General features: G+C 45.4%; 1 protein-coding gene across 1 annotated transcript; it reads right to left on the bottom strand.

Moving 5' to 3' along the window:
* Positions 1–438: 438 nt before the first annotated feature.
* On the bottom strand, positions 439–13,244 carry LOC126996952 (probable glutamate receptor). Its single transcript, XM_050857906.1, has 14 exons — positions 13,208–13,244; positions 11,065–11,149; positions 10,808–10,929; positions 10,578–10,694; positions 9,656–9,864; positions 9,064–9,198; positions 5,613–5,771; positions 5,427–5,517; positions 4,792–5,077; positions 4,224–4,444; positions 3,852–4,032; positions 3,353–3,452; positions 2,932–3,061; positions 439–2,596 (listed from the first exon to the last, which is right to left on the bottom strand). The coding sequence occupies exons 2-14, from the start codon at positions 11,147–11,149 to the stop codon at positions 2,504–2,506; spliced, it is 1,929 nt and encodes a 642-aa protein (XP_050713863.1). The 5' UTR covers positions 13,208–13,244; the 3' UTR covers positions 439–2,503.
* Between the last annotated feature and the right edge of the window lie 273 nt (positions 13,245–13,517).

Here is a 13,517-nt window from a genome sequence, read left to right as displayed (position 1 = left end):
CCCTGAAGGCCTCTGGAACGGCTGTAACCAACTGTATTAATTTTAAGAGCTGAGGGGTGGATAACATGGACTGGACTGATAATGACGATATGATAATGAGGGAACAAGGGGAGGGACATTATTGTATTCTCTACAAGTCCTCGTTCATTTTGACAATACCCTGAAGGCCTCTGGAACGGCTATAAGCAACACGAGTCGAGATCATAAGTTGAATTTGGCGGGTGACTAGCGAGTGAGCCTGGGGGCAGAGGACGACTCGTGGCGTGGGTGGCGCCGCGTGGGTTCATCACTCACTCACTCAGACAACCTTGGTAGAGCACAGGGGAAGGGCGTTGGTAGCTCTGCCATGTAATACTAACCAAGGCAGACGTATGGGGTTTTCTGTATATATATATATATATATATATATATATATATATATATATATATATATATATATATATATTACTAAAGCCACCTAACCGGGTATTACTTGGAAAATCCTATGCCTTCTCTGAGGTATACTTGGGTATCCAGGAACCGATTAAATACTAGCCGGTTTTCAGGATATAACCTGTGCTGGTGCAGACGCCATTAACTTGACGAGGCGAGGGGTTGCTTTTTGTGACCTCTTGTTCCCCCTGCCTCACGAAAACAGTACAGCAAGAGTCTAGCGATGCTGTAGTAGAACAACCTCACCCTTGATTAACTGGTTGTCTGCTGTCTCGCATATCAAAGCCCTGAGTCTACCAGGAGCTTTGTCATATAGCTTTATAATCATAGTTTTATAGCTCTAGTCATTGTTCTTGGTATATAGCCTCTGGTTGCCTCGTGAACTCAGGTTGTCAAATTTCTGCTGGCTCAGGGAAAGCAGAAGATATAATTACTTGGCAGTGTTTATATAATATGTGTTTCCATGCCTCGGTAAAACTATAGTAGGACATGGCGAGCCTCTCCACTACTTGACTACTACAACCACCACCGCCACCATTTGCTGAGAAAAAGGAAAGATGAATGACAAAATCCCCCAATACTCCATTTCTCTCTCCCTCCAAGAATGACAAAATCCCCCAAAACTCCATTTCTCTCTCCCTCCTAACAGTCATGACCCTGTGAAGGTTGTCTGTTGCGTCGGGAATATCCGGGTAGTTGTGTAGAGTCCGCATGCCTTCAGAAATACAACTTGTGCTATCATATTTTAGTTAAGGGTCGCAATACATAACTGTTATATGGAGGCGGAAATGCTGATTAACTGCTTTCAAAGTGGCAGCAGTGTTACTCAAGGGAAAGTAATTACCCAAGCACCTCTAGCCTACTCGTCCTCGGCCCGCGTGGAGGCAGTGTTACCATCTGAAGAGCAACCACTCATGATTTTCTATATTAAGCTCCCCAGTTTCTATTCCCACATGAAGATCGGCCACTCATGATTTTCTATATTAAGCTCCCCAGTTTCTATTCCCACATGAAGATCAACCACTCATGATTTCCTATATTAAGCTCCCCAGTTTCTATTCCCACATGAAGATCGGCCACTCATGATTTCCTATATAAGTTCCCCAGTTTCTATTCCCCCATGAAGATCAACCACTCATGATTTCCTATATTAAGTTCCCCAGTTTCTATTCCCCCATGAAGATCAACCACTCATGATTTCCTATATTAAGTTCCCCAGTTTCTATTCCCCCATGAAGATCGGCCACTCATGATTTCCTATATTAAGTTCCCCAGTTTCTATTCCCCCATGAAGATCAGCCACTCATGATTTTCTATATTAAGTTCTCTAGTTTCTATTCCCCCATGAAGATCAGCCACTCATGATTTTCTATATTAAGCTCCCCAGTTTCTATTCCCCCATGAAGATCAGCCACTCATGATTTTCTATATAAAGATCCCCAGCTTCTATTCCCTCATGAAAAGCAACGACTCATGATTTTTTATATGAAGTTCCCCATTTTCTATACCCTCATAATCAGCCAGTAACTGTCTTATCTTAAAGTGTCCAATAATCGTAAAATAAAAATAGGTAATAGCACTGCATAAGACAGCCTATGCTAAAGGATACCATATATTGCATAATAGGAATTAGTGCCAGAGGATGTGACAAACTTCCTAAGGTCCACTATCAAAGCGATGATGCCACATTAATTATTACATATAGGAGTTAAAAAATCACCTTCGCATCCACGTATTGCCTTCGTGTAAGCCCTGATTTTTTTCCAACAAGATGGAGTAGCCTGCCCATGCACTCTTGATATTCACAAAGTTAACCCAAGAAGTTCTGTGATCGTGAGCAATACCGAGGATATCACGACACGGCCTTTAGTCATAAGTAGTCACCGTTGATAATAGATTCTGGATTACATATTCGGGGGGTGCATTTATTTTCATTTTGGGGGGAGAGGGGGCTAACTACACTTTTTAAACGGTGTAGACAACTCTGGTGCTGCGCTGAGGTCTGAGTCGTCCTTCATTCTCAGGCGCTCTCTGCAGGAAAGTACGTTGGCCATCTGTGGTGTGTGGTCCTTCAGTTCATAGGGCGACCACTGTCAGCAAGTATCTCCACAACCAGGGCCAACAAACTCGTAGCCAAGCCGCCAGCCAGAACCACGAACATTCCCTGAGGAGAGTAGCACCATTTATCAACTTCCTTTATTGTACATTATAAAAGTAATACTACTGACCACGATCCCACCCTGGAAAAGACGCAACAGTGTATCGACTACCCTTAAAGTGCATTAGAAAGCAATATTTACTCTAACGAGCTTATGTCTTGTTTGAATTTTGCTAATAATCCGTTGTCTGTCCTCCCTCCCAGGTAAATTATATTGCTGGTCAGTGGGAAGAGTGCCAACATTACATTAAGCGATCATATCTAAATACGCTGGAGTTTCATCTAATAGCGAGTGACGTTTAGTTCTCAAGCAAGGTTAAAGGATCAAGCAGTTTGCTGACCCAGAGGTTGGTGGCGGCCAGGGCAGTGGTCTCGAGGAACCTCCGTGGCGGGTTGTCGCAGTAGCTGGAGTTGGGAATGCCAGTTCGGAACCAATAGCGAAAGAGGCCTGACTCCATAAGCTCCATGACCCTAAAACAAAAAAGGAGGTCATGTTGCGTAGTATTGTCTATTGATGGATGAACGAATGGCAACCAAGGAATTTTTGAGGTCAGGATGGAGATAGAATTGGAACCTGTTGCCGAAACTAGACTCCAACATCAGACAGCGAAGTGGAAAACGTTGGACAAGGATGATGATTAAAATAAGCAGCAAATTCCCTTGTACTTGAAGCACTTGATTTCACGCAAAGAGGAAAACGTTTTTGTTAATGGTTTCGGGATAATAGTTTTATTCTGATCAGTTTCGTAGCGAGTAACTTACCGTTTATCGAGGCCGTTCATTAGAGGGTTGTTGCGTTGGGTGGTGACGACGGCGCTGAAAGGTAGAAAACCCTCCTTAGAGCGGAAGAAATCACATTGACCTGAGACAGAAGAAAAAAAAAAAGAGCTGCGTAAAGTAACGGTATAGAACGTAGATTAAAGCAGTATTACCATAGTATCCTACGGTAAAGAAATCTAAAAGGAAATAGTTGCCCTTGATTATACTACGATTACTTTGAATGCAAGACAACATGACTTTACTAGTCATCTTTGAAGCGAGTATCGGTAAATATTTAGGAGGGTGTTTAATGCTCTTCAGTGTTCTTACTGACTTCTAAACACATTACTTAAACTAGAGAACACTTTAGACGGTGGATACTGTACACGTCTGAGTTAACACAGAGACGTATAGTAAAGAAAAGGTGACTGGTGGACGGAAACTACGGAACAGGCTATCAGGTGTGAAAGGGACAGCTCATCGCTAACCACGCAGAGCATACCGGTCATCGAAAACTGCTGTGCTATGAGGTTCCTGACGGTGACCCCCGCGTCGATGAGGATGTGGTGGCCGGGCCTCACCAGGGTTCGCAGGCTCTCTGGGAATTCGCCTTGTGTGCGGAACATGAGGCGACTTTCCTTCTCCAGCTCCGCCACCTCGTGGTAGATGCCGGAATCAACTTCCTGCGGGCGTTTTGTTTTTAGGGACGAGTTTGCATTGAGGAAGTTCCGCTCCTTTCCACCTGATTGGCTGAACGGAACGCGTCTGATCAGTTGAACGTTCGTTTTATGAATAATTACAATCGGGGTGAAGGTTTTATTTATGAATATTTATAATCGGGATTGTGATTACATTAAATTACGGCGATACCTACGCGGAGAAATTGTTCATTGGACGAGTATCTCTGCCATATTGATATTATTTTGCTGTCGTCGAGGACGTCCCTCAGGGTCTGGAAGGGCTGTGGGACGTATTTTACAGCCAGGAGGGACATGAGGTTCCCGGCGTAGCTCTTGGTCAGCACCAGCATCGTCAGCATCCACAGCCCCAGCACCAGACGCTCCCAACTCCACGTCTTGTTACCCGTATGCTCATCTGATAACCATAAAGGAAAGACAAGGATATGTAATGCCATAAGTCGTAATTGTCGGTCTGTCTGTCTCTAGCATTAGCTCTGGTGCATTGCTCGAGGGGGGAACTTAATCTGAAAGGGTGGCCATTGCTGTAGTCTCACGTTCTCCATGCTCGTAAACATCCTTTTTAGAATCCTATTTGTACTAATATACTCCTTTAATAGCTCAGTTTTAGCCAATAGAAAATTCCACAAGTAATCATTCACTGAGAGTTGTAAAATACTAAATTGCGTTTGTATCAGTCTTTGCCAAAAGAAAATTCCGTAAGTTGTATAAGACTATATTACGTTTGTATATATACTTCCCTACCCTGCTGCAGGAGGACACGGACCATACTGAAGGCGTTTGTCGTCGCGGGAATATTAAGGTTGAACACAGCCAGAAACTTGATCACGACCATTATCACGAACAGTGCCGCAATGAGGGCCATCCACACCATGGGCCTCAGGGGGAACAGGAAGCCCCACGGGTCCACTTCGGGGCTTCCTCGACCACTCACAATCCTCATGTTGTCCATCCAAATAGTAGAAGTGAAGTCTGCCGCCGAGGCCCTGGCTTCGTTGAGGATGAAGGGACCGGTACCGAAGTCTGCCTCCTGAAGGACAGCAAAGAACGCACACACAGATATATAAGGAAATAAAGGGACTGTTTAAAGCTTGAGTGCCATGAGGGTTATACTTTATTCATTCGTTGTGTTTTTGTTTATGATTTTGGAGGGATGAGTGCGGGACCCTGCTCGTCAACATCGAAAATATGCCCCTCCCCATTTCCCTCAAAGACTTCACCGGTCAATCCGTATAAAAGGCCCGTCGGGTCTCCAACTCGGCTGCATGTGATTGGTAGATGTTGGGAAGGTTTCATGTTATTGGTAGTTGCTAGGCCAGCGTGGGCAGGGGATATTTTAGAAGTTGACGAGACACGGATCAAGGTTGAAGGTACCGTACCTCCCTGACCACCATCCCCATCATGCCCGTCCAGTACCCATCTGGCAGCCTGGTTCCGAAAGTCTCCTCGGGGGAGCGTACGTATGTGTACCTGAGAGACAAAAGTTACCTGTGGAAGATGTTTCTCTACGACGAAATGTGATTGTTCGAGATCAGTATGTCAAGGAACAGAAGCGCTTCGTATACGTGAAGTTCATGGCTTTGGAGAAGTATCTGACGGTCTTGTCCATCGTGCCGGTGAAGGCCAGTCTCTTTCCCTCCGGGACTGTGGGGTCTTCCTTCCAGTAAATGACGTGGTGAGGCAACAGTTCGATGGTGACCACAAGTTTTGGGGCCGTGGAAAACCTGGAGAGGTGGCCCTAAATGTGATGAACCGCTAACAGGTGAACATATGCTTTTGGAACTAATTAATTTCGACTTATTTGCATTCTCTTTTCTATTTTCATACAAATAGGAATATAAGTCAGGTCAGATGGTGCACTTAAGCTTTCGTGTATGTCATGCATGACTACTACTGCTACTTCGACGGTTTGCCCAAGTGGACATATGAGCTATCTTCGGGCGACACTGAACACTTGCCTCTTTCGATCTTAACCATCACTTCACTGAGCACAGATCTTATCACAACATCACAAAGTGTTCGCCATAGGGCGCGACCCCTTTTCTGGGCCGCCCCTTAAGACACTGGAGCACCTGCCGTATTTTTAAAAGTCTAGTAGACCCGGACCCCGTGCTCTAGGGCCCGGACAACAAGCCATTTTAGCTTGAAATTGGGTAGCCCTAGGGCCTCCCAGGTGTTACTGGAGGCCGGGGTCACCACCCCCTCCACGATAGCGTGAGCGAACTAAACGTGGGAGTGTTACCAGACAACTCAAGAACAGCGCTGCTCACTGCCGCCACGTTATAGTACTCCACTTTCCTCTCGTGGGCCACATGTAAATCCGTGGCGGCACTGTCGGCAACAACTTGCACGTCAATGACCCACGAGGTATTGCCCCTCCAGCATACACTGTCCGGGTACCTCAGCCCCGCTGGAGTGGGGATGGCGTGCTCTCGCATCACCAGGTACCCGGCCTGCTGGAGGGCCTGGACGGCGCCATTTAAGATCTTGTCGTGGCGTAGAGTTCTGACCCCCGCTACGGCCGGGCACTGCTGTAAGATGTGCCCTAGGGACTCAATCCTCCGGCCGAAGCAGAGGTCACAAGCGACGTCGGGCTCTAGCCGGCCCCTAGCCGAGCGGGACTTCATCGGCAATAAGGCTCTCCTGAGCCTCACCGCCTTGGAAAAGTCATCGCCCTTCATCAGGGCCGACCCGTCCAGGAAGGCTGCAGAGACTGGTATTAAATAGGCTCCCTGCAACCCTCGACCGTCGACTGAGCCGTATAGACTAGCACGCAAACTCCCCCTCTCCGCTCTTTTCCTCTCAGATGGAGTAGAGGCGTCTTCGAGCTGATGTGGCCCCTCTGCCACAGCTCTGACTGCAGGTTCGTGAGACGACCTGAGTCGGGCTAAAAGGTCCGATTTTAATCGGGGGATGCGGGTCTCAAGAGCCGTAACTCCGAGCCCGCCATCCGCACTGGCCGCATGAAAATACCCCAGAGGGGCATCATACGGCAGATGGAGGGTGGTTCGGACGAACTTCCGAACCCCTACATCCATCCTTTTTAAAAAACCCTTGTTCGCCCTAGAGTGTACCAGAGGGTACAGCATCTGTGGGAGGAGGACATTGACGAGGCCCCAGAGATTCTGCTGGGGTTTGGCCCTATCGGCGCCCACCCGTGACCCCAGGCACTTATTAAAGCGACCCGGGGCCAAGGGCCGGATCTCACCCCCTCCAGCCTGGAGCCCTTGTGTGTCCTGGTACCAGGTTTTCCGTTTGCCATCCGCCACTACCCCCATGGTCGCGCATTTGGAAGGCCCAGAGCAGCAGCGGGAGATGTTCGCGCACGCATGCTTGTTTCCAGGCCTATTCTGGTGGAGACCAACAGCACGACGTCGTCAGCAAAAGCCAGGTAGCCGAGGCAAAGTTGGGGGCATACGCCGCAGCTTGTCGTGGCCTCGGCGTTACTTCGCGGCGCAGGGCTGGTGTGACATTCGGGTTACCACAGTTTATCTTTCCCAAGTTTCCCCAAGTACCCATTTTCGTGTATAGAGGTTTTGCAGCTGACGTCATTAGTGGGGGTGAGGGGGTAGCGCGGGCCTGCAGGGCCATCCATCTTGGGGGTCAGTAGTGGTGGTCACTTATCAAAGCAAACCTTGGTGGCGGCTGCACAAATGCTCTGTGTGTTCGTCATGGGATACGTATGCTGTGCGGTTGGATGTTCTAAACGACACGGGAGAGATGCTGTGTCATATTAAAGATTTCCAGCGAATCCAGAAGAGCGGGGGAAGTGGATAGCAGCTGTGAGGAGGGAAAACTGGCGGCCGTCTGCTTCATCTGGACTCTGCAGTGCTCATTTTGTCAGAGATAAATATTACAGGCAAGACTGATCAGATTATTACACGAGGTAACATTCATTTAGGTATTGACCCGGGTCCCCTAGCTTATTGTGTGGCGAGGGATTACTCTGGAACGGGATTTACATGAGCTGGCGGAGGTAAACAAGCTGGCGGAGGTAAACACTCATGGCGGCAACATGAGATCGGCCAGGCAGAGGGACAGCCAGTCAACCGACCAGCCAGACAGTCAGCCAACCAACCAATCAGCCAGCCAGCCAGCCAGCCAGCCAACCAATCAGCCAGTCAGTCAACCACCCAGTCAGTCATCCAGTCAACCAGTCAGCCATCCAGTCGGTCAGTTAGACGGACAGTCAGTTTACCAATCAGCCAGCCAATCAACCCACCAGGCAACCAGTCAACCAGACAGCCAGCCAGCTAGACAGCCAGTCTACCAGTCTCCTCCAAAAAGCACTGATTTTTTCGATGTATCTTAGCTTCGCAGCATTCTCAAGCGATCTCGTGTAATCACTTAACACAAATGATGCTACAGGTCCTGCCATTTGCCCGCGGGTAGTGACTTGGGGATGGGGCACACGTGGTGCGTCTGCTCATTCTGCTGGGGAGGTGACCACCAGCGGGTTTGATGACTACGCACAAGGTGCAGACGACGCTATTTCGTGACGTCACTGCAAAACCTCTATCATGCATGATTACTACTGCTACTTCTACGACTTTCTTAAAGGTAAAGTTGGGGGCATTTGCCGTAGATTGTCGTGGCCGAGCCGTTACTTCGGGACACAGCTGTTGTGACATGGGATACCACAGTTTATCTTTCCCAAGGTTCCCCAAGTACCCACTTATTGACCAGCCGGAAAGGAAGGATGAACACTTGGGTGAGTTGCCAGGGCTGGGATTTGAATCCGGGCCCGAAGTTTCGTAGCATTTAACTATGGAGGCGCATACTTCCTTAACTTACTTAACTTACTTAACGGCGACAGCTAAAACAAATATTGCTGCTACCAAGACTGTTTACAATTGACTACAGGGACAACAACAACAACAACAACAACTACTACTATTACTACCGCGACTACTACTACCACTACTACTACCACCAAGACCATACTTACAATAACAACAACAACAAAAAAAAAACTAAAAAAAGTTATAAAAAAAATGTTCTTTCTTCCCTGCTCACCTGAGGTACTTTTCCGGGAAGAGCGTGAGCCGTGAGAGGAGCGTGAGGCCCCAACCCTTGCCCCACTTGGCCACGAGGAGGGGCAGGGCGTCCACCTCGCTGTATGGTGGCTGCACGTACACGTTCACCTGCGCTCTTGGGGGAAAAAAAAATGGGTTGAATACAGCGTTGCCAAATTATCGTACTCATCGCATTGCTTTGTCGTAGTTTCTGACCGATAACTATAGCAAAAATACAAAAAGCATCAATAAATAACAGTTTTAACGCTAATTTTAATATTCTATCGTTGTGTGGTTGCAAAAAAAGCCCGATAATCACCGTTCCTATAAAAAAAAAAGTTAAGAAGAATGGTCAAAAGAGAGGTCAATTTCGGGAGGATAGGCGTCTGCGTACTCTCCTTTTGGCAGAGAATAAAGCTATTTCAGTTTCAAATGACATTACGTGCACAGTATACATTCTACTAACAGGAAAACGCAATAAAGTGCATAATACAATCGTACTTATTCGTTAGAGCTCAATGATATCCGAGACTAAGATGTAGACTATTTGAATCCATCCTTGAGAGGTATTAGCGCCGATCATTTCCACTCACAGTTCATTTGCGAGGAACAACATGCAGTTCCTGGTGGAGAGGAGCTTGTGAAGACCCTGAAGGAGGTGTAAGGGCATGTTGGTGTAGAGGATGAGCTTCGTTGACCACATCTGCAGGCGGCCCTTGAGCGAGAGGTCGGCGAAGGCTTGCAGGAACACTGGGTCACCGCTCACCACCACCATGATGACGGAAAGCGACATCACACGCAGCTGTTAAGGAGGATTATCGTAAATTAGAACCTCCGTGTATATAGATTAACCCGTCCTCTGCGATTGGCACGGATTCGGCTTTCACTGGTAGCCTGGTAACATATAATCCCAGGTCTTTCTCTGCCTCTGTGGTGGATAGTGGAGTGTTTCCCATGTGGTATTGGTGTGCTGGATATCCTCTCTCAAGGTGCAGGACTTCATATTTTTCCTCATTGAATTGTAGCAGCCACTTTTTGTTCCATTCCTGTAGCTTGGTGATGTCTTCTTGTAGGAAATCCGTGGTCAAGAGGTTAAGCTAGAGTTTACCTCTGCTCCCAGTATGTGTAATAACTTAACTATATCTTCCTACATCTTACAGCAATCGCCATCTTCAGTTGACAGTTCATTTTCATCTGTTGTCGCTCATTGTCTAACGTTATTATAATTATTTCATTTTGCCCACCCTTATAAGACCATAGTGTCCTACGACTTGAGGTGCCATACTTCGGGATATGATAATTCAAGTCATTCTAATTGAAAAACACTCAATACACACATGTCGTTTATTGCTTTATTTTGCGAGGAATTAAGTTTTTTTTGTTACGTGCCCTTAGCCTTTCAAACTTAAGAAGGGTTATATGATGACGCGTGTAGGGCTGCACAAACCCACATCGCAAAGCAGTTCAAATGAGTCAAAGAAGGAAAACTTAAAGATGAATGGCATGTATAGTTACCTTCCGGACCTCTTCAATCGTCCGTTCAAAATGTGTGAGTGTTGAGTTTCCTTTCTGGCCGTCCACCGCTGCTTGAAACACCCCGACGCCCCTCGACACAGACCTTTGTAGCATTTGCTGTGAGAGATTGGTTGAAAGATAGGTAAAATGTAGATGGAGGAGGAAGACTGACCCGTATCGTGTTAAAAGCAATGTTTCTTTAGTTTTTGTATTTTGGCTTGCATACAAACCTCAATATTGTAATAATGTGATAATCTTCGGTCCACAAAGGTTATCAGAGTCACATCCGTGTTTGTGGTTTTCGATAACACAACTTCTAAGGCTCCTGCAGTGCGATGAAACCAGTCACTGCCTAGAGGTTCCAAAATATCGTTAGTCATTAATGTTCATAAACTGACAGTCTTAGGAGTGAATGAATCAAGTTATTGAAGTGATATTTCGTTACTGTATCTCAGGCATTATACGCGTCGTTCTCAGCTTTACTCACCGGGGGATGGACGGATTTCGGAGCCCGTCCATGCTACTTCACTGGACAAAAGTATGAACAACAGAATTCGGGCCAGACAAATCATCTGCAAGCGGAAAGATGAGTAATGTACAGAGAGGTCATGTAGCAAATTATGGCAAGGTGATTGGGGTGAAACTGTACTCAAAGAGAATATTTGCCTTTGAAGTGGTTGATATTTTTTACGAGTAACTAAATTCCATCGTTCAGAAGATTGTATTGCTCAAACATTGTTGTAAGTAGTGATGTTGTTGATAGAACAGGAGATTTAAGAGCACCATTATTTTTTAGTATTTATTTTTCATATAACAAAATGTCAACGAATTTCCGCTCTTGAATTATTCGTATCCAATTTTAATAATATAATGAGCGTATAATGATGAATTTTGACAATGATAACACAGTATTCATCTCTAATAGTAAAAAAAAAAAAATCTGAATTTGATCTTGTGGTGTTTTTGTAACGTGTGTTTGGTTTACAGTTCGGCTCACACACTCCTGCCTCACCGATCAAAATATCTCCACACATTATTTCCACGTTGTGATTTAAACGTAATAGCTGTCAAAGCAAGATAACAAAAGATAATTACGCAACGTACGCTGAAATGAAGTCTTAAATATTTTCATGAGAAATCGGATGCTACGTCATTACAATTTCAGTAACCGCTATAGGAAAATAGTTCAGCACTGGAAGTGAAAATATTGCTGCAAGTCACAACAAAACGAACGAAGCAGCTGCAGGTCCCCCACGTCCAAGTACTTATAGCAGCACGGCCGGCCGAGGCGGGGGCGCGTATCCACGGTACCCTCCTTTTTCCACCTCTTTATCCACCTGCTGACGGTGGAGGCACTGGCGCCGGTCTCGCGGGCGATCGCTCTTGTTGACTTTCCGCTCACCCACATCGACACAAACCTGGCACGCTCGGCAAGCTCGGTGGGCTGAAAGGGCCGCCGTTGGTCTCGCATTCTGTGTGAGGACAAGGGAGGCGGCCTGAGCTTCTCCACGCTGAGGGCGCTGACGAGACACATCTTCGTGCTTTGACTCGTGAGGAAGAATATGAAAGAAAGCCAGGACGAGGACAGGTGAGTGAGCTTTTCCATTCGAGTTTGTTTATTACACATGTTCTCATTACGAAGAGCAGCAGATGGAGAAGAAAAAAAAAGGGTGAATAACGGTTGTTGCTTTTTCAGATCGTGTTAAAACTTCATGCTAAACATTAGAGGTTGTCCTCAGTGATGTGAACTGTAAACAAATGAGAATACAGATGATAACGATAATTTGATCGTATATAGCCGAAACGTGTCAACGAGACTTATTATCATTATTGTTATTATTATTATTATTATTATTATTATTATTATTATTATTATTATTATTATTATTATTATTATTATGATTATTATTATTATGATTATTATTATTTTTATCATTATTATTATTATTATTATTATTATTATTATTATTATTATTATTATTATTATTATTATTATTATTGTTATTATTATTATTATTGTATAGCAGCAATAGTAGTTGTAGTAATAGTAAACTATTTTATGATTCAAACTTTTGTCTTGCCTTTTGTTGTTTTGGAAGAAGTTACTCTTCCGGGATGTACCTGGGAAATTAGTTTGTGATAATGGATTCTGTCTCTTAGTCTCAGTCAGTCTGTTCTGAGAGGGGTAGCGTTCTGGCGTAACCCTGTCAGTAACAAGGCTGTAGCACAGAATGCTGCACAGAGGATGGTCGGCGTGAAAATAATAACCTGTATATTGATGTCTGTGGTGTATTTAAGAGCCGATTAACCGGCTTGAAAACTTGATAGAAAAGCAGAAAAGTGGCCATGAAAGCACTTTTTTTTTTTTTTTTCACATTCTTCATGTATTTTGCTTTTTTGTTTAAGGTTGGTAATGAGGGGCTAGGAAACTGACCAAAAATAAAGACTAGAAGTAGGAACCAAGGAATTTCAAAGGCATAATGTCATTAGCTAGAGAATTTAGCAAAATATGCAGATTACGCATGCCTTAGTTGTGTGACCCAGTGGTAATGTCAAGGGGAGTTTGAGACAATAATTCTGTATCCTGAGTCACTCGAGAGAGACTCACAGGTTGGGCAGTGAGAGCTTACTTTGGGAGTTGGGAGCTGCGTAGGCAGGAGCTGCGCCTCTCAGCTGGAGTGTGGGAGTGAGCCAGCCACCCGCGGTCAGGTTTTTATAATGGTGGTGATGTTGAATTTATAATCATGAAGCCCTACACGAGGCGGACGGGCGAGCCTCCGCCAACAGGTGGTGAATTGTTTCCTGGATCAATACCTGCCACACCAGATCTTGAAATATTCCTCTAATATAGAAGTCAAGATTATATACCACATTCATAAGCGAACCAAGAGATGCCATTCCTGTGGTTATCTAAACATTGAGAGTAAATATACATTTATG

Source organism: Eriocheir sinensis, chromosome 11 (assembly GCF_024679095.1).
Source record: "Eriocheir sinensis breed Jianghai 21 chromosome 11, ASM2467909v1, whole genome shotgun sequence".
NCBI lineage: Eukaryota > Metazoa > Arthropoda > Malacostraca > Decapoda > Varunidae > Eriocheir > Eriocheir sinensis.
The sequence above is the reverse complement of the archived record's forward strand: the minus strand, read 5'-3'. Positions and strand labels throughout refer to the sequence as shown.